We start from the raw sequence: 22,126 nt of genomic DNA on the forward strand, positions 1-22,126 counted from the left end.
AAATGCTTTGGCTGGAAAGAATAGGCACTAAAACGGAATAGCTGCTGTTTTCATCAGTATACATGGACGCCACAACATGTATATATTTGCACGCGATCGTAATCCATCAATTACCAGAGGGCTTTCAGATCATGGTGGTGTTAATACTGTGGGCTGGTGCAGGTAAAAGTCTGTATGATGTAGCCAGTGGCTCACTACAGCCATTAAAGGTGCTGGGAAAAAAAAAAAAAAAAAGCTGCACTCCATTCTTTTCTGTCCTCCTCGGGTCCCCCGCAGAGGTGGTAACAGAAAAAAACATGAGGAGAATATAAAGTGCATAGCTTGAAGTAAAGGCCAGCTTCCCCGGGGTCAGTGTCTCGATTGTTGCTCTCTCTTCTTGTAGATGGTTCAGATGGTTCTGGCCCACACAGTGATTCTCAGGGTAGTGTGGAGAGTTTACGGAAACACCTGAGGGCAGATGCCTTCACCCAGCAGCAGCTGGAAGCGTTGGACCGGGTCTTTGAGCGCCCTCCGTACCCTGACGTCTTCCCCACGCCGGAGCATATCAAGCCGGAACAGGTTAGTAACTCTGCAGCTCGCCATTTTTTTTTTTTTCCTTCTCATGAATAAAAACACCAAAATAAGAGTCATACCTCTGCCAAGTCCCAACAGTCCCCTTATGCAACCACATTGAAATTCACTAGATGCAGAATTTTCCATTTTCTTTGGATCTGCACCAAATTGCACACACTGACAAACATCAGTCCCATAAACATGCCTGATTCTTTCCATCAAGATCCATTAATTATTCTGAGTAATCAATGAAAATCTTGCAATGTTAAAGTGGGAAAAAAAATCGGATCGGTACCAGATTTTAAAGGCTTCTTCCCTGACTCATAACGAATCCGTCCACCAAGTTTCATGGTCATCCATTGGGTCGTTTTTGCGTAATCCTGCTAACAGACAAACCCACGCTGATGAAAACATAACCTCCTTCGCAGAGGTAAAACTGTGCATGTGACGCTGAAATCGAGCATTTAAAAAAACCTTTGTCAGAAATATTCCCAAACCGAGAGCTAATTAAACAAATGTCCGAGATGGCCGAGCGCCGGATTAGACGTTCGGCGTGTGTGTAATGCTGCAGGGATCAAAAGGAAAAACTCCCACACACCATATTGATTTTGTGATGAAAAACACATTCCTTGTATCCCCTATAATTGAGAATAACAGTAAGGCAACACGAAATTAATCAATACCTAGATTTTTCTTCATTCTTGCTGTGTTATTCAACCGCTGCTTCTCTTTGTTGTTTGTTCTACAACTCGAGAAAGCCATGGCTGACGAAAGGCCGTTTTTTGAAGAAAATAGATGCATTAAACATTTGCAAACACCCTCTGATATTAAAAGCACAGTCGCCATCCATCCTCATTTCAAAAAAAATTAGGAAGCATTGGGGGAACAGCCACCCCCCCCACACACACACGCCAAAACGACAGCCAGAAACCCCTGCTTATTAAAAACTCCAGGCTTATTACAATGGATAACCTTTATTTACTTTCATTATACTATTAAACAACAAGAGACTATTAATTTCTCCCACCAAACTACAAGTTGGACCCATAAAGCAAAAGCAGTCGCCCTAATTGAGTTCATTTTAATTTCTCTCCAATCGGGGCGAATTACGCAGGTGATAAATCAGTGGGACAGGCCTCACCTCCAGAAGAGGGCCTAATTTGCAGCTAATTACAAAACTGATTTCTACTGGAAGATCAATACCAAAACGAATTGGAAATGACTTGCAATCACAAAGAACGTCAGGGGGAGTATTAAAAGGCACAGGGAAAAGGGGTGAGACTAAAAAAAAGGGGGCAAGCAAGGAGGAAGGGGGAGAAAAGAGGCCAAGAACAGTCCAGAAAAATCAGCTTTAATTTAATGCAATATTAATCAGAGCACTTTCCCCCGTCATGGGTGCCTCGCGTTGTTTTTTTTCTTTTTCTTCCTCCACTGGAAAATGTGGCCCTATTAGCCAGTGTCTGGGTTCTGTAGCGGGGCATTAAAAACCCATTCTGGAGATGCAAAACTCAATGGATTCACCCCTCCCACACTTCTGCTAGCCATTTGGTCATCCCATTCAGACCTATCTTTTCAGTCCCCCTGCCCTTTATCTGCATGATAAAACGTCTGTTTGGCGTCTGAAGCCTCCCAGAATAGAGGAAAACATCCGACATTGTGCCAGCGAACAGTTGTAGCAGACAATTAGAGTTTATCGGCGATAGTGGCAGACAAGAGCGGGGTCACGGGCGTCCCCCCCGGTGGGAGCGCGGCCCACTGAAACCACTCACGCTCACACTGGGCTTTTGGACAAACATTGTCAACACTCAGACTCCGGAAGTCTCATCTCATTAAAAAAAACCTGCTAACATCTGCCGTGAGTGTCTCTTGGTGGATTCACAAAAGGAAACATGACGATGAAAGGGAAGCTGGGACGGGATTATTTCTTAAATGAGTGGATTTCTTTTTTTTTATTCAATGATCGGTTCACCCACATTACAAAAAGACGTTTGGTTTTTATCTGCTGAGGTTTTCGGAGATGATTTCTGCCTCCACCCCAATGTAGTGGAGGTGGATGGGTTTTTATTTGTGGAACTCAAACCATTGAAATTTTAATTAAAAGTAAAACAATGGGATTTTGTAAAGAATCTGCTAGTTAGGATAATCCACCTACTTTGCTGTCAAACGAAATATTCCATATGATAACAGTAGCCTGTATGTGGATTATTCAGCGTATGAATTTGTTTCTGCTGATCAATTGAGCTTTGCATCAAGCTTCGATTTAATATAGCACCAAATAAACTAATGTTTCCTGGTGTCATCAAATATCTGGACAGATCCATAGTTTTTATTCACAGATACAGATATTTAGTTATTTGAATCATAATCATATTAAGTTTTAGATTTTAGATTTACAACTGAGTGGCTTCTTTTTTTAATAAAACAAGAAGGGTTTTGTTGAAAAACAGTAACAAATCTTGAAATGGGATTTGGTCACTTGGGTTTTTCAGCTCATACTGCAAGCTACCATTTAATTAAAGTAGCTCTCATCCATAAATGTTACCTAACCCCATTTAAAGTTGGGTTAAGATTGATGTTTCAAAAGGAAAATATCTCAAAGCTTTGGCTCACAACCCACAAAATGATCTGCATTGCTTGATACAGCTTTTCCGAGAGTTTTCTTTTTGTGATTAGGGTGAACTACTCCTTTAATACGAAATCTGAACGCACACAAGAAGCAAAACCTCAAAGAGTTCAACACTCACAAAAAGCCCAAGTTGTACGAGTGATAAGAAGTTGTGAAATTTAAAAAGGTGGTTTTAGACTTAAACATCCCAAAATGAGAAAGGTGAATGGTGTCTCTCAAACAGGACCACATGGTGTGCCTGTAACAAAGCACAACTGCTTTCTCCCTTGGCTGATCAGGGGTAGGACTGCAGTCAAGCACAAAGGGCCAGCTGACGCCTTGGCTTTTCACTCATCTCAAAATCCCACTTCCTCTCAGACAATACCAAAATACATTCATGATATGCTTGAACTGCCACCCTGCAGCTTGAACACACACACACACACACACACACACACACACACACACACACACACACACACACACACACACACACACACACACACACACACACACACACACACACACACACACACACACACACACACACACACACACACACACACAATGCCCTCATACAAATTTATACTCGCACAGGCCTGTGTGTGCAGCGCTTAATGGAGGAGGAGAAGGGAGGATTTCCATCTAGGTATTGTTTGGTTGTGTAATGATTCAACTGTCCTTTTCCCAGGCTAATGAGTACTCGCTCCCTGCCCTGAATTCCAGCCTGGACGAAGTCAAGCCCAGTTTATCCTCTAGCGCCAACCCAGACCTGGGCCCCAGTGTGTCGCAAAGCTACCCTGTAGGTAAGATCCAGTGCCGCACAGTATACGCCTTTACGCTGCCCGGGCCACAGCTTCAGCTGAGGGGATTTTGAAGAATAATGTAAAGGAAAAAAACATGCTTGTGCAATTGACGAAAAAAGAAAAAGAAGGAAAAATGTGTGAAAAATAAAGGCAAACCCAAAAAGTTAAGTGTGAAGACTTTTTTAATAAACCATTTCACTCTGAGCTGAAAAGGTGGTACGACGATGCGATAAAAGCTTAGCAGCTGTCGTCCGTCTGGTGTTTTCTGCTGAGCAAGCAGGGCGATGACAAAGATTGGGGGGTGGGGGCGAGCTGTTCAGTCACCGCTGGACAAGGACCTTTGGGTGTCAGCACATCAGAACTATGACTGTGTATCAGAGCAAGGTCTCACACACACACACACACACACACACACATACACACACACACACACACACAAAAAGGCCACCATGCAGCACTGACTGCTCGTTGGCTGCTGCTGTGTTGCTCCTGTGATTTGTTCGCCGCGAGACAGTTTGTGTGTCTCAAAGCGCGAGTAATGTGCCTCGGTAAATACACTCTGGCATTTCTGCCGCCTAACTCTAACACCATGATCATTTATTTCACCCTCCTCTCTCCCTCCCGCTCCCCCTTCTCCGTCTCCTCTCCTTGTCACAGTTAATGACTGCCTGGCTAATTGAAATATTGTTTCGTTGTTGCCGTATTACCAAGAAGAAGGTTAAGTTTACTGAAAGTTTACGATGACTGTCGGAGGCCCCGAGATTAATATACAGGGCTTTTATTAAAATTCATATAATTATGCAGCAGCCATCAAAGGCAACGAGTTCTGCACGGGGGAGGACGGCGTGATTGAAAATTGCAGCAGCCCCCCTCCTCAAATGATAGCCAAGCAGCCTTACGAGAAAATACAGAGGCCCTTCTCTCATTAATATGTGGGAGGTAGATTTCCCCTGTAAGGCAGGCCTCCTGAGAAGAAAGGTGTGTGTTTGTCCTTTGTGCACCGATGACCCCGTAGAGAAGGCAGGCCGGGCTTTGTTTGCACCTGGGATATTTTAGAGGGTCTCCGCCGAGAGGGTCTCCTTACTGCTTTACAGGTGCAAAGAGACATGTAGAAGAAGAAAGATGGGATTGTATGCATATCAGTGTGTTGCATAGTGTGTGTGGGTATGTGTGAAAAGCACAAGACTTGCGTTTGTATTAGTAAATACGTTCATTCCGCGCCCTTCTCTGTTGCTAGATCTCACTAGAGGCAGAGAAATAAAGCATATAGAGGTCAAACTAACGGAACAAACATCACTCTGACTTCCACTTGGTAATTAGTATTTGGTTAGTGGCTCCTCTGCTTGCCCCCCCCCCACCCAGTGCCTGCCTCCCTGTCTGGGTAATATTCAGGTGTGTGGTCTCTCTAATGGCTGAGTATTACAGTTTACTTGCCAGCGATAAGCCTACCAGAGGAATTTTAAGCCAGGCGGAAAAAAAAGTAGTAAATTATCTGCAGTATTTAGGCTGAGATCCAATTTAAAATTAATTGTGTCTTTACGGGGGAAAGAACTGGAGATTATGTTCATCCTTAAAATGTTTTCGAACACCAATTAAAACGCCCGAAGTTATTGATCTTGTTGATTTTATGTCCCGGAATTTGCATAATCTATTAAAAATGAATGATTCATGAAGTGCACTTTGCCAGAGATTGGGATTCTCAATGAAGTGAAAGACTTGAGAGATAGAAATCTATTGTGTCCTCTGCTTATCCTATTAAGGCTCAAAAGTACCTGCAAAGCAGGCTCAAATAAGAAAGGGATTTAAGGGCATTGTGCACATCATCGAAATTCAGCGGCAAGAAGCCACTTCCATTAAAACCGTTTTTTTTCTCTCTCCCTCTCCTCCACATTAATGCTGTATTACCTGCTAAATAGTCCCTCTTACCCCATAAAAACACCAAAGGGTTCCATGAATATGTGGATAGGACAATTGCATATTGTGAGGTAATTTCTATTGTTGGTATGGGAAGTAATTTCTTTGATGAATTCCCTTCGAGAGATGGATTTCATCTCAAGTGCTTCTTATTCTTGTTCATCCGAACTGCTTAAAATTCAAATAGTGTGGGCCGAGGGTGAATTTATGAATAGCAGAAGGAGGAGTTCAGAACTTTTTTGTGTATTTTGAGAAATAAATGGAGAGATGGCCTTGATACGGCCGATTGTCCACTATTTCTATAGCGAGAGTCTCTGTATTTCCTGAAATTAGTCAGAGCCCACCTGTTTTCTTGATGGTACTTCAGACTTCAAGCACCGGGTGTATTCCCTTGAGCATTCAGTGGGAGTTTTACACATCTCCACTCAATGACTGCATACTGAAGACTCTTTAAACGTATTCCCTGCTGGGCCTGTTAATGGAGGTCTCCACAGGCTTAAAGCCCAGCGTGTCAATGACACCTCTCCTCCTCAAGCATCTGCCTTTGTACGCTCCTTTATCTCCTCCTGTTATTCTTCTAAACAAAAGTTCATCCAGAAATAACAAATACTCACACTTAAACTTCAATTACGGTGAATGAGAGCTCTCAGGGTGAAGTAGACAGGGAGTGCAGAGACCTGCCGTTGTCCAGTGAGCAGCGAGCAACGATCAGACAGCAGACCTGCCGTCGGTGACGTGTGGCCTCGAACCGCTCGCTCGTCTCGCTCCCCACAGGCGGAGAACGCAGACTGCTGGAATTAATGCTTATTTCGTCTTCACAAAAGCAAACTAACCTTTGAGCACACATTTGATAATGAATGACTTTCAGCCGGTGTTTGGGGAATTAAAGCAATTTGGCTCTCCAAACATTCTTTACTTAGTTGTAATTAATTAGGGTGCTGAGATTTTTTGGCTTGTGATAAATTGCCCCATTCTGCGTATAGCCTGGAAAATGGAGGTCAAAGATTTTTGGTTGTTGTTGAAGCAAACATGAAGGTGTCCCTGTCATGCTAAATTTAATACTCTTGCAAGCAAAAAGAGTCGTTCACAAACGACTTTGTTCCTGTGCCAGATAAAGGGAAGGTCACCCCGCTTTTCTGTTTGGGTTTTAAGAAACAGACTTGATGGAAATGCAAAAGCTTCACATCATGTTTCTCGTCACGTCGTCGGGCAGAGATAAAAAACCCATGAATCTTTGTCTGCAGTGTAATCAAGTGTTGACGAAATAAGTTTCTAGTAGTAGTTAAACTTCTACGATGTTACCAGGAGTATTTAAACACCCGCACAAGGCTGTGTGTGAAAATAAGACTCGGCGGTGACGGTTACAAGCCACTTTTCAAATGCAGGCAGAATTCAACAGGCTTTCGTAACAGCGAACCTCAAAAAAATCCTTGAATTGATTTTCACAGGGAACGAAAAAGAGGGCAGGGGAAAAATAAATAGCTCGTTTTTGCTGGCGATGAATCTGAGGGGACTGTCAAGGGAAGCAGACAATATAAAGAGTCCCATCTTTTAATGAGAATCTGGACACACATCGCTGTTGTAAAAACAACAAAGACTAGGAAGCAGCTAATGAGGCTATCATTGCTGTACAGAGAGTTCTCCGAACCGGCGCCTCTCTGAAAGACGGCTTTAAAGGGGACATAAAGCAACAGTCACAGAGCTGCTGGCAGTCACTGCCAACTGTACCCTGGAACATACAAAAACAGGGCCCAACAGAGGCAGTTATTATCATCACCAGAGTCAACATGTGAGGGGGAAAAGACCCGTGGTAGCTTCGGTTGAGGGAAAACACTGTGTATACATAGACTGGCGTTCACATTTATGAACTTATTTAATATTGGGTCATGAAAACCATAAAAAAACATGTTTAAATAGTAACTTTGTATCAAAATAATAACTAAAATATGAGATTGTGTCAAAGTTCTGTGTTGCATTGTTGCTTCTTAAGGTTAAAATGAAGGTTGAAGTCTCCAATAAGCGTTAAGTTGAAAGTATTGATGTCCTGATCTGATGCAGTGGATCAGTACCAGGGCTAATATTGATCAGGTATTGGCTAGAGGTGACTGGCCCATATTAAAAAGAGTTTCTTGAGCGAACCCTCTGGAACAGTGTCATTAAAATCTGTTAAAATATGAATGAAATTTGTTGTGCGAGTCTCTCCACTTAAAGTTGAGAAGTGATAGGTAGTTACAGCCTCAGAATCGATAAGTTCAACCAGTAAAACCTGGAGATTATAAACTGAAAATGGCAGAAAACAAAAAGGTGAAAAAGTCGAGAAAAGGTTTATCCCTGTTTTGTCCAAAGTTACAGTCATAGCAGGTTTCGAGGTGACATTTCTTACATTTGGCATATCTTTAAGAAATTAGACTATAGATGTTAAAGTGATTCTGTGCAGAAAAGACATGGATCCTTCGCTCGTGATGCATTTCATCTCTTCGAGGCGAGTTAATGAAGAGATAAGAGTATTTATTTTTATTAAACATGTACAACTGCTGTAGCTGCTGCAATAATAATGAAGAAAAGATTGGGCCAGTACTTCCTGAGACAGTCAGACAATAGTTACATACACACACACACACACACACACACACACACACACACACACACACACACACACACACACACACACACACACACACACACACACACACACACACACACACACACACTGGCCTCACCCCTGCTGGACCCCCCACCTACGTTAGTCCCACGGCTCCCTTTGACTTATGTGCACTGGCTTGTGGCTAACTAATTCTTATTATAAATGAAAGGTCCGGCATGACCTCACTCTTCTCTGTAAAGCTCTTTAACTCTGCAGCCCTCCAGACTCAGGGCTTTAGCCAAAAAGACACATCTCACCAGGTTCTCGTGCAACACAGCGATCAGTGCTGAGATTTACAAATAATAGAGAACAGTCATTCAACGCCGACTGGATTTTTCTCTTTAATGTTCAATTTCAGATCAAAAACTAAAATGTTCCAATTTTATGTGTTTATTTTTCATATTTTGTGACACAAATTGTAGCTGACTGACGAACTCTAGTGATTATGCCACACAGAGACAAATCTGGGAGCTGCTCCACAGACTTGTAACGGCAGGGTGGTGGTTTTTGTATTTTCTGATGCAGCTCTGCAGTAAGAGAGGCCTTTCTAGATAGAATTCCCAATGGTGGAAGTAGAGGTCAAATTTATTCAAGCAGAAAAAGAGAAACATATCGAAATATACAAGTCCTGCATTAGAAATGGAAGCAAATTGTTCGTTAGTATCCAAACTCACTGATTATGTAAATATAACCCTTTTTTTAAAAGTGACTATAGAAGCTGTTTAGTGCAGTAAAAATTCAATTTCTGCAATATTCAGTATTTCTACAAAACCTGTTTCTGATTCTCCTATATCCACCTATTTCTATAAATGATTGTGATTTCGCCTAATTTCATTTTTGTGTGTGAATGTGTTAAGAGTCCAAATAGCACATTAATAAGTATCCTATTGGAGAGGATGTCCCCGATATATAATGTATTCATGTAAAGTATGTATATATGGACAGACACATAAGTTCCTCTCTCTCTCATTACATCTGTACACATCTCTCCTCTATTTCCCAAAAATAAGTTTTCCTCCATCATCAAACCCAATTTAGAAAGAACCATTCTCTTCTGTATATCCACTCCGCCCCACCACCTCCTCCTCTTCCTCCCCTGGCAGGCCTGGGTCTTGTGGACCTCCAGGCTCGCCACCCTGCCTCTTTACCAGATTTAGCAGCTGTTTCACTTCCCGTGCGGGCCCCCCCGTGGCCCCCTCTGCAGTCAGCATGCCTGGCAGCAGGTACTTCATTACCCAGCGGGCTCAATCGCTCACCCTTAAATAAATAAGTTGTTCAAAATATTCCACGTGTAGAAAATAGAATTGACTGTTCTCTATGCTCTCATAACTGGCAGCAAAATAGAGTTGTATTCACAGTATGAAGCATTTTCTAACATATTTTTGCAAAATGTATTTGGTCTATAATGTAATATCATTTGTATAACCCAGATGTGTCGCACACATTTTAGATAAAGTGCAGTCTGTTAAACCAAAAAATGTTTAAGAATGGGAAATTGTTGTTTTAGTGCTTTTCTATCTGTCGTATAAATGCATATTCTGGTATTTTCGTTTATTTAATCAGGTAAAAGAAATTAAAATGACAATTGAAAAAAATACACTAAACCTAAATGTGTTTTAATATCAAAAGCAATCACCTTCATAGTTAGTTTTATATGTACGGAACAAAATAAATCATCATGATAAAAAAAGTTCTTTAGGTTTTTGATAGTTGGCTTGTTTCCCTGCGCTTTATTCTTTAATGCAATGACATGGACAACTGCTGCCTTGTGATGATGTTATGATGCATTTTGTTCCTCATTAAAGCTCCAGTGGGAGATGGTTTTCCCTTTGAGTCCAAGTGGCCCTCCTAGCTGACAATGTAGCTGGGGCCTCTCCTACCCCGGCCCCTGCTTACAGATTGGGGTTACGTAGTCCAAATGTCCCCGCGGCCAGCGAGGACAACCCAACTGTCACTCTCAATTACAGTGCTGAATATCTGCAAGTGGGCGACGCTCAGCAGAGGGGCCTGCATGCTCGGCCTTTGCAGCCACAGCAGAGAAGAGAGGAGCCTTATGGGATGCAGCAAAAAGCCTTTTACTGCCTGAATAGTCTTCTACTATTCTACCTCCTGCAAAACACCAGCGGCTTTCTTGTTTAAGTTCACCTGTTCACCAGCAGACGGAGGCTCTGTGGTGTTATGTAGCAGCTTTAAAAGACAACGTGGTCTTTGGAATGTTTGGGTCGGGCAGATCAAGTGATAAAGAGTTGTGCAGACTGACTTGTGGTGGTGGTGATGAGTCGTGACGTCTCTGTGAAATCTGGCATGATGAAGATTGTGTGGTTACAGGAGCTCCTTAGCATTTTGGAACTGAACAGAAGAAGCAGACTTTCAAAAGTAACTACGTTTATGAAGTTCAAAGGAAAGTACTTTATGAAATGTACTTTTTCTTTTCACTAGGTTCAGATTTACCATACAAAACATAAAACAGGACATGAAATATGGTACTTTTCCATAGATTGAGCTAAAAGACTGTATATAAAAGTAAAATTAGCTTTCATGTGTCAGAAACAATCAATGATGTAATATATACAAGTATATATACATATAATACCCCAAAAAATGCTCGTACTTTGTAAACAATGAAATATGCTATATATATTTGCATGATGTTTCTTGAATTTACAGTATATAAGAAAAGATATTTCTTCTACCATTGTATTCCATTCAAATAGTTATATTTTAATGCAATTTCTAGCTCTGACTTAAGAAAAAAGGCCCAAATAAAACGCTAAAATTCTCCAAGTCAAGAAAAGGCTTTCCAAGTTATAAATTAAAATTCAGTCGCATGATGACGTGTTTTTTGTTTGCTTTGTTTTGTGTTCGCAGGTCGGGATATGGCCAACACAACCCTCCCTGGGTATCCCCCTCACGTCCCCCCCACAGGCCAGGGCAGCTACCCGACCTCCACGCTCGCCGGGATGGTTCCTGGTGAGTGAAAGTCGACCTCAGTGCTTTGCATCGTCATTAGCATCCATTTAACAGGCGGCGTCGCCCTCAAAACGAACAGGTGTAGAAACCAAGAAGCACAGTGAGGACACTTAAGCGCCGAATTACACAGCCAGGCGATGAATATTGACCTGCAGAGTTGAAGGCGAACACATCCTTATATTAGCTATGTGTGTATGATTGGATCAGACAGGTTGAATAAGTGATCAGAGACAAGGGAGAGGACGCTCGCTCTCCCTTTCCTTCCCACTTTCCTCTCGGCCTTATTGGGTCATTATCTCCCCGCGTGGCAGTTCTCACCGGCCATCGATATACAGCATCAGCAGCCATCCCCAGCCTCTGCGCTCTGGAGCATATCCCTTTCCCCTGCTCTACTTAACCTGCAGTTCAGGTTCACAGCAAACAGTTAAGGGTCAAAAGGCAGAGGCATGGGAGCCCGGTAAATATTCAAATCGCCGTCTCTCTGAGGAGGTCGGGCTTTGTGTTTCACTGCCAGGATACATGGCAGGGATGCGGTTTTGGTGCTGGGCTCGCACGCCTCTTGCAGCTCCAGCATCGCCGCGCACATTTTCACCACAGCACAGCCAACGTTTTGTTTTGATGTGATTAAACCACATGGATGGGGGAAACCAGTGGAGTGTGTGCCGTGTTAGCATATCATTTACCAATTACACAACCCCATCGCAGGCTTGGGCTGTTCCCCTTCTCTCCTGTGTAAAGCTCTGCCATGACACATGTCGTTATCTCCTCGGCCAGGAAGGTCAGATTTTACGGTCACATTGGTTTTTGTCTGGAAGTCAGCAGATGATCGCAAAAAATAAAAACAAATACTTTAAATGTATTTTATGAAAACGTGGAAATTAGGTCAAGGACAGAAACAACTATATTTCTAAAGGATTTTAAAAAGGATTGCTTTCAAAGGATCCATTTATCAAAAAATACCATTTCATCTACTTTACTTAACTTACTTTATCTTGTTTGACCTGACAGTTAGTAAATGAGATTAACTGAATTGAGTTTAAACTTCCTACTGTTTGTGTGTGATTGTGAAGTGACCCTTCGAAAGACAAAATAATAATTTGAGCTTTACTTAAGATGCCAGTCACCATGTATCCCATGGTGACTCGTAACTGTGTGTATTGTGATGCAAACACAAGCCAAAATAGCAATTTTCGTTTTCTATTATTTAAATGGAAAGTTTAGAGAAGCCTTTTCAGTCTAAAACGCATTCTGAAAACTATTCTGCAAATATAAAGGCTTTACCTGTTTGACCTACTTCTTGAGCTGAGTCACTGTAACAGCTAGCAGTAAAAAAACAGAAGACATGGCAGCACCCTGGTGGCAGCGCAGTTTGGCTGTAGTTTTCAGATTTGGGATTTTGACTAATAAACCTGTTAACTCATGTGGTCGGAAAAGCGTCAAGTCAAACATACTTTTACCTTCCATTTGTTCTTATGTGGCACAAAGCAAAAGATCAGGGCCTTAATCCCATGGCTTGTGGTTTTGTGTTACAAGCCATTCATCCTATACACAACCTCTAAGATTTAGTGACAGGCGCAAAACACTGTTAAAGCAAAGCCATTTCTCACCAGCTTCGTATAAAATCTTGCCTTTATTGTCTCGTAAAAAGAAAGAAACGTGTTGAACCAACAGCAGTGCTCACTGACATGCTCCAAGTTACTTCCCCTGCAATGAAATTCTGTTGCAAGAAACACCCGAAGCTCAGACTTGAGGCGGTTCACATTGGAGATGTTAAAATTTCCTCCAAGAAAGGCTGCAGGATTTATTGCAGCATATCAAAAATGTATGCATGAAACTGTTTATTACCACTCTGTATTTATTAGGCCAGTTTGGAATATACTGGAGGAAGAAGAATGGGTAGATATCCATAAATGGGACAGGGAAAGCCGCCTTCAGTGTCACATCCTGTATTGTTCAGTGTTGCATAACTTAAGTGAAATGAAAAAGAAATAAATTACTTGCTTGACTGGTTGCACACCGATGACTATCACTTTCCCCCCTCAAATTGCATCCTGTTTTGAATGACGAGAAATGGCGGCATGTGACGGGGTAATGGCTTGACGCATTGAAATGCTAATTGATTTGTTGTTTTGTTTTGCAGGGAGCGAGTTTTCGGGGAACCCCTACAGTCATCCACAGTACACAACCTACAATGAGGCCTGGCGATTCAGCAACCCAGCATTACTAAGTGAGTAGAGCGAAGAACTGGACGGGAACAATCAATTGACCGTTTGCTAAGCCCCTCCCCTGAACACTTATTGTCCAATTCTAGTCCCAGCGACCTAAACTAGGCTTAGGGTCTTTATCAAGCTTTTGATTTCTCTCTACAAAGCACCATGTAAGACGCTGTGCAATGAGCAATGCTCTGCCTTTTAAGTATTTGGATGATGCTAGAGTTTTAGAAATTATATACACATGAGCAAAAGTGCAAGAAATGGGTTGGCCTATTAACACTTATATAATTACAAAAATGTTGAGTCTTGATTTGCCACCATCAGCATTGTTAACATAAAGCATCACTGCAGCGATTGTTACGTGTAAATTATCCATAACATTTTTAAATCACAATTGAAGTCTACTATTAACAGAAATGATAAACAGAAATGTTGGTAAACATGTGTGTGTGTTGTTTCAAACAGTTCGTTCTTCTGTTAACTTTCAGGTTCCCCTTATTATTATAGTGCCGCATCGAGAGGCTCCGCCCCTCCCACTGCTGCCACTGCCTATGACCGTCACTAGTTACCATGGAAACCAAATCAACCTGCAGGACCATGGCCTCAGCCTCCATATTGCCCCCGTGTGAGCGGCATGGTCCACTGGACACTGAGCAACTGCGCATAAAATGTTCCTGGCTCACACAAAGAGACACTTAACGTTTTTTTTTTTGGGGGGGGGGGATTCCGGACGACTCCTCTCCTCTCTTCTTGCAGCTTTTTTGGACATTCAAAGCCAAAAAAAACCTACAAGACGTCATCAGAGACACTTAAAGACACTACACAGACGAGGAACATTGTGGCTACTTGCAGTGGTGTAAAAAAATGACACAAAAAAAAAAAGAGAAAAAGACTGTAAACAAAAATATCCTGAATTTATTTCCCCCCCCCCTGTAGAACTGTCACAGTTTCATCCCATCATGGATCAATACTGTACATTCCTTTTCTTGGCGGCTCTCAGCAGGGAGGCCGTCCAGAGCATAAAATGTAGCAGCAGCCTTTTTCCCCTTCGTTTCCCATTCATCTCCCACTCGATTCAAATGGCAGCGCAGTGAGATCAGAGGAGATTAGCAGCAGCACACGCAGACTGCGACAGGCCAACGTGGTTTTTCATCCATCTGAACAGTCACCAAGCGAAAAACATCCCGCATGACGAAAATCGATCACTTTTGATGCCATGAGAAGATTAGGACATATTCTCTGTGATACACAATCAAGATGTAAAAAAAATGAAAATGAACTAAATAAAGAAACATCCGTTTGAAAATAGGGGAAGCCGTGACAATATATCACCATGGCCCGCTATTTGCAAGATTTCAAGAAACTAGTAAATATATTCTTAAAATAAGTTTTTTATTTCATTTTTTTATAATTCGTAAAAACTGCAGACTGCTCGGCTAGTGTTTGACTATTTCTTATTTGTCAGGATACGAGAGGTCATCAGGCAAAACCTTTCTGTGTTTTCTGTTAATTTTTTGCACTATTTTCGGAGGTTTGCAACACTGGAGCGTTATTATGCAGAAAAATGATGATGCATATTTGCTTTATTTCATGACTGTATGTCTAACGAGTCTCATTCTGAAAAGGCACTTACAGTTTCACAGTTTTTTCTCCCCCCCCCCCTGTACTTCAAAACCCATTATGTCACTGCCTTGACGTGCACTATACTATGTTCTCACATCTTACATTTTCATTTAAGTTGATTAAGTCTTTGGCATTCAACCACAGAGAAAAGGATATAACAGCCATCCCGAGTCACACCAGTGTCATCATTTGTCTAGTTTGGTGCGAGAAGCATCCGGATTCACTCTGATTGGATGATTCTCACGACGATTTCAGCTAAATGCCTTAAACATGTCCCCCCCTGACTTCAGCTCCGTCACATGTTTCAGGCCGAGTCATTTTCGTTAACTCAAGCTGGAACGACGGTTTCTTCATCTGTCAAGTGAATGTATTCGCATTTGCCAAAGACTTAGTTCTTGTTAATGTTTATTTACAGGCCGCCAATATGCATCATGAGAGCAGTATTATTATTATTGTTATTATTATTATTATTGTTGTTAGGAAAAACCCACTTTGTTCATGAGGAAAGTCTATGTATAAATTCTATGCAGTGCAGAGATGGTCATCATATGCATATTCAGCTGTAAACCTAAAGGTAGGTGGAGTTTATTTAATTATGTTATTTACAAATGGTTCCTTTTTGTAGAAGGTTTTTTGTGTGTGATGTGAAGACACTTCTCTGTAAATACAGTAAGAAAAAATGTCTTTCATGTTTCATGGGTATCATCACTTTCATTACACTGGTCTCACTTGTACAATAATAAAAGTGTCTGAAATCTTTTACGCAAAAAAAAAGGGCTGCATGGTGTTTCTGTGGCGCTGAAGTGATTTGATGATGAAAAAGATTAACAACTATTCTGATTATTGTTTATTCGTTAAATTAATTTTTTGCAAAGAAAAAAAAATACTGGTTTCAGCCTCTCAAAGGTGAAACTTTTTGATCAGACAAATACAATACAATAACATCCCAGATTAATATTTTACATAAGACACGTTTTTTTTAAATAAAATGTACTCTTGTTAGATTCAGCTGCCCCACACAATATGAAGGAGCTAAAAATAGATTCAAACATGACGAACTATAAATCACAATTCTAGTTTTACAAAAAAAACATAATAAATCAAAAATTTAAATGCACTATTCTAGAATCTCCTTTACTCCAACCTGTGAGCTAAATCTGTTCTCTCTTATTTGCTGCCCTTCAAAAACAAACTTTTGAAAAACATCTTACTTATAATGGAGTATTCTAAGTGTGGTGTTGCCACTTTTACTTAAATAAAGGAAATACTTCTTCCACATCTAAAGTACACTATAATTTACTTGTTATTTAAAGTATTTGTTAAAATCTATAACTTGTATGAAGCACCTGTGGAGCATAAACAGCTATAATTCTGTTGTGGGGGACGATAAACACTGTAGATAGATTATATTTATATAGATACAGCGAATAAATCAATCCCTGTAATAGGAAAACAATTTAATATAATAAATAAAAACTTTCTAAATCATATTAATATAAAATCACAACTATCTTATCTATACATCAGCTACAGATGCTAAATATTTCTCATATTTGCTATATTATGTCATTGTGTGCTATGAAGAATATGAGGTGTTTACACACAAGACATCAAGGTAAAATAACGAGTTAAACTAAGTGTTGCCATGTTAAGAACACACTTGATGTCTGAAATGAAAAATAACTATTATTTCAAGCCTAAATAAACAATATGCTGCAGCGAATCCAGGCACCTAATCGGACTGTTCTGAGATAAACGTATTTACTTTTCTGGTGTGAAGATCACATGTTGCTCGACGGCTACAGTGAGAATGCCTCTGAATGTTTTCTCCTTGATTTGGATCACTGAGCAGCACATAAAGTGTTTAACCTCTCCTCGCTTTGTAAAGCTGAATTAATTTTTCTAGCAGTGTGCCTGAATTCAATTTGTACTAAGTTGCAGCAAGAGACTTATGCATGAAATCCCTCTCAGAGCTTATTTTCACTCTTTCTTCGCTCCGTAATCCCTCCGCCACCGCCGCCTTGAATGACTTAGTTATATCATTATTGATTTACAACAAGTGGACACTGTCCTGATTAGCGCGGTGCGATTTGCAGAGGATTTGGGCGGCAGGAGCACATGATAAAGTGGGATGTACATTTGAAATGATGTCAGACAGAATAGAAACGTATAACACAGTAATTCAGACGTCTATTTGTTGCTCCAAACAGAAAAAAAGTGAGTTTATCCCTCTGGTCCTGCTTTGAAATTATATTAAATTAAGATGTTATGAAGTTGAATAGGTAAAATATTAAAAGTCAGTCTTTTATCACATATTTTCCTTCAAATTTCAACATTTTAAAGAGAAAATAAGCTTAAAACATGCTGAACTGCACTGGTTTGGGTGCTCGCTACACCCACAAAGAGAGACCCCCTTTTTACTTTGTAATTCAATTTCTCTGCCTGTTGTTTATTTCATAGCTCCCCTGTGAAGCATCAAAAGCTGATGTTCTGTCAGCCCCTAACTGTCGTATATGTTTGTCATTCACAGCCCTTGTTAAAGCGAGAAAAAAAGAAAGAACTTGACTCTTCTCCTTTCCCCAGCTGAGAATTCCCAGAAGCAGAATTTAGATGGAAACTTTTTTTTTTTTGTCACGTTCCTGTCTAAATTGGCATATCTGGCTCTCTCCTCCGAAACCAATAAACTGTGAACCTGGATGTATCTGTCAATCAAGCTCAAATTGACTGCAGCATGCCAGATGACAACAGCATCCTCCAGAATATAAATATATATATTATTTATTGTATAGGAGCGGTGGGATGATCTGATTGGCTCTAATCAGCATCTGTCTTCACTCAACCATCATTCGGTTAATCAAAAAACCCACGTTGACACCGCTCGTCTCTGATGAACAACGTATAAAACTGCATATGACAAAACATTAAAAATAAAAGTTTAACTCAGTAGAGGGATGAATAATGAGACTTTCATTCCCTTGAAAAACTACTTCAGTAATCGAGTTAATGCACAAGTGCGGAAATCTTGATTTACTGTACATTTTATACACGAAACAGGCCATGCTTCTTAATTAATTCAAGAGAAGAAGAAAAAAAAAAAACACTTTTATGCTCTACTTTTAGCTCCGGAGTGAACTGTGACATTAATGTTATTGCTCCTCAATGGATAAGCAGTAATTATCTTTATGTATAGACCTCGTTGTGGAAATTACTCCTGAGGAAGGAGCAGGTTGGAGGCTCCACATGTGGGAGGGTGTGCGTGCTAATATAGTTTTGACAGCGCTGAGAAATACCTATGTCAGGTATCGTAGCAGTGAACCTCATCCTGTATAACGCCGTACACCACAGTGTCGGATCCAACTGTTGACCTTTCGGAGCCGCCTCGCACTAATACGCGCCGACTGAACAGCTCTCCGTGCGATTTGTTCAGCGCTTCTATGAATATGCTGCAGCGACCGAATTATAATTTGGTTACTGGTGTGTCAAATGTACAATAAATCCTCAGGATGTTATCATTTGCGGTGACACTCCAGGACGGGGGGGGGTGGGTGGAGTGGGGGGCGGTTGGGCGGCGCGCGTGGAGAATATATGAAAATGCATTTCACGTCTTTATATCCGAGTCGTAGTTTTGGACGTTATGAAAAGAGGGGAATGGATCTGCTGCTTTATGTGCTGTATCTAATTGGATTTGGCAATATATAATACGATTCTCCAGTATCCATCAATTCCTGTGTTAGACCTGTTTGTATGGCCGTGTCAGTGGGGCAGCCTCGCTTGTTATGATGCCTGAGCAGCAATTATGAGGTAATTTTTGACTCTTGCTGCGTGAGGCCATCCAGAGGATACTTGAGGGGAGGTTCCTAATGAGTGAGCATTGATTGATTGGACATAATAAGTGCCCCGCTCGCTTGAAAGAAAGTGTGAGAAAAGGGGGAGAGAGGAAAAAAAGGGAAGGGGTTTGGATGACAACACATTTCCAAATGTAGCAAATGAGCGGTTATTATACCTGTTAGCACATAGGTGAGCGCCACACCTTCGCCAAGGCAGGGAGAGCTGGCTCGCCGGCTCAGCCCGCCACCAAAACCCATTTACCCTTCACCAGTAAATAATTACCCTAATGGCTATTGTGTGATACATGATGCAATTAAAGCCTAATGAAATGCACCTCACTTAGCGAACGTGTCAGGTCCCACAATAACAGGCGCCAGCGGTCCCGGGCTAACGGGGCTTGCTACCTGACTGGCCAGTAATAGGGGGGTATCCTCCAAAGCCGACAGAAGAGCTCCCTAATCAGCTGGATCTGTCAGCCCGCCATGTTTGTTTGCAACCGGGGGGAAATATTCCACCGAATTTGATGCAGGCTATTCCTGTTAGTAGAGCGGGGAATAAAAAGAAGCGGGTAGAAGAGAGGGCACAATCATCAACCCCCATCCTTTCTCCCCCCCACCCCGCTATAACCCCAGCCTCTCCTGCAGCTCCCCTCGCCCTCGCCTCCCCCACCACCACACTCCCAACACCCCAGTCACTGTCAGGCCAAACACATGATGAATTGCCCTGTCAACAGAATTCATTCAGGGACCAATTAATTCAGCAGAAATGAACTAGAGCCATCAGTCGCTGAAAAACTCAGAGCAAAGAGAGCAAAGTAGCTCTCTTTGGAAGAAAGAGAGACAGTGTGTGTGTGAGAGAGAGAGGGGGAGAGAGGGAGAGGGAGAATGAGGGAGAGGGTGCCAGGGGAGTGCAGTGGAAGTTAGCCTGACAGGAATTGGTCATTTAATGCTTTAGCGCACTGGAGACAGCCCCTGTCATAGAGAAAGCCATGACAGGACTCCCCTGGTACTTTATTTATTAATTATCCAGAGCAGCAAGGGGCATTTAACTGTCTCACTCCAGGCCTGTCAACTCGACTTCTTGTCATTCCCCCTCCATAAACAGGTCCTTATGACACAAGCCCGAAATGAAAGCAGAGCACGTAATTGTTCAAACAAATAAATGTTTTTATTGCGCTAAATAAAGTCAATCGTCATGTTGAAGCGCGACCCCCTTAGAAAACACTTGTTTGTCTTTGAGGAAATGATCTCTGGCGGCAGTGAGGGGGGGCTCCGGTGAGAGAGGTCGCTCTCACCTCTCCATACAAAACAAAACAAAACCCAAATGTAAACACCCTTCAATTTTCATTGTTTCCATTTAAAAAAAAAAAAAATGTATCTAGAACTTTGTGGATGAGTGAAGCAGTTTTGGAGTGGATCCGAATAAATGAATAGATCCAGCATTCCCTTTTTTACTTCTTTTAACAAGTGTCCTTCTAGTTTCCTTTCCTTTGACCTCACCAATACAAAGAAATACATCTTCCTGATCCGTGCATGTGTACGTTACGACACGCCTGGAGGAGTAAAACTGTTCAGTATTTCACAATGAAAGGAAAAGATTGCAGAGAAGTGTCTTTCTATCCCAGTGATCAGACTCCCTTAGAGTCATGCGTGACCCCTTGTGAGGGTCCGGACCTTACACCCAAATTTATTGGATTGTTCACTGGCCCAGGCCTCATCCCTCCACCAGGTTTGATGCAAATCTGTTCTGTTCTATTTGCTCAGTCTTGCTGACAAATAAACAGAACAAACCAACAGACAGAAGCAGGAGGTGACACCAACACAGAGGTTGGTAACTAATGCTATTGTAAATCCAGCAAAGAAAATAGGGCCAAGGCGCAGGAACATGCACAATATCTTTATTATTGTATTCTGTATTTTAACCTCTGTTAATTATCATCAAAACGTGCATCTTATCTTAATCTTAGCTTTCTTATCTTTCCTTTTCTTCTATGCTTTCTCTTTACTGTTGACTCCTTTACTGCAAACTGAGTCCAATGAGCTGTTGCATCAAATGCGAGTCACTCCGTTTAAACACTACTGTATGAAACAAGAAATATGAATAAACAAATGAATGGCTGACATAATAACTTGAGTTCCTCTAGCTTTTCGAACTTTGGAGTGTTACTCTGAAACAAATGAGATGAACATGAGGGTTTCTTTTCTAGACAACATCATGTCCTCCTCGAGTCCGTTTTCTCTGCTGGAAACTCGATGAGACCGTCGTTGACCCGTTCAGTCAAAGGTTTGATCTTTCTCTTTTGTGCTGTGTTGATCAGCTGGTAAATATTTGATGGAACCTTTTCTTTAGCACATTTTGCCTCCTGGTGTAACAGGAGGAAGGTGCTAGCAGCTGGGAAGCTGCTAATTCACCGGGTATTCCTTACCACCATGACACAACAACCATGACACAACAACCTGCAGCACGACAACAACATCACCTGCAATGCCAGCATCACAAAGAACTTTAAAGAAAGAGGAAAGACACAGAAACTTAATGAAGGGACGTTCAATTACTTCTCATCCGATACCCTCATTGTCACGCGTGTTGCAACAGTGTTGAGCTTAATAAGTGTGTTAAATCCACACCGGCATCATAGCCACGACCCTTAAGTGAGGACCCGCAATCAACTGAGAGTTGCTTCTCTTCTCTGCAAGTTTGAAACAAAGGCACTGGAATCCAGAGGAAAGCAGAAATAAGAATAAGAAGAAGAGCTGCAGTATATAATTAATTAAATGAGACTAATTAGGAACATGAGAGCAGGTGCCAGGCTATGGGCTGACAGCGCAGACAGCCAGACAACAGGAAGGAGGAAAAAAACCTATGGGTAAGGGGTGTAACGTGACAAGAGGAGGGACAAAGCAACTTTCTGTGTTTTGTCACATGAAACCTCCAAGGAATATATGTGACAGAAACTGTAGACCCAGACGCC

General features: G+C 41.6%; 1 protein-coding gene across 1 annotated transcript in view; it reads left to right on the forward strand.

Annotated features, from left to right (window-relative positions):
• Positions 1 to 16,101, forward strand: part of LOC118101105 (paired box protein Pax-2a) — a gene marked incomplete at its 5' end in the record, with an annotated part of 28,756 nt that extends 12,655 nt beyond the window's left edge. Inside the window, 5 exons of the mRNA XM_047338428.1 lie at positions 383 to 558; positions 3,849 to 3,963; positions 11,390 to 11,491; positions 13,632 to 13,718; positions 14,193 to 16,101. Of these exons, the coding sequence (XP_047194384.1) occupies positions 383 to 558; positions 3,849 to 3,963; positions 11,390 to 11,491; positions 13,632 to 13,718; positions 14,193 to 14,269 (557 nt within the window). The remainder of the gene's footprint in view (positions 1 to 382; positions 559 to 3,848; positions 3,964 to 11,389; positions 11,492 to 13,631; positions 13,719 to 14,192) is intronic.
• Positions 16,102 to 22,126: the final 6,025 nt, after the last annotated feature.

Source organism: Hippoglossus stenolepis, chromosome 21 (genome assembly GCF_022539355.2).
Source record: "Hippoglossus stenolepis isolate QCI-W04-F060 chromosome 21, HSTE1.2, whole genome shotgun sequence".
NCBI classification, from domain to species: domain Eukaryota; kingdom Metazoa; phylum Chordata; class Actinopteri; order Pleuronectiformes; family Pleuronectidae; genus Hippoglossus; species Hippoglossus stenolepis.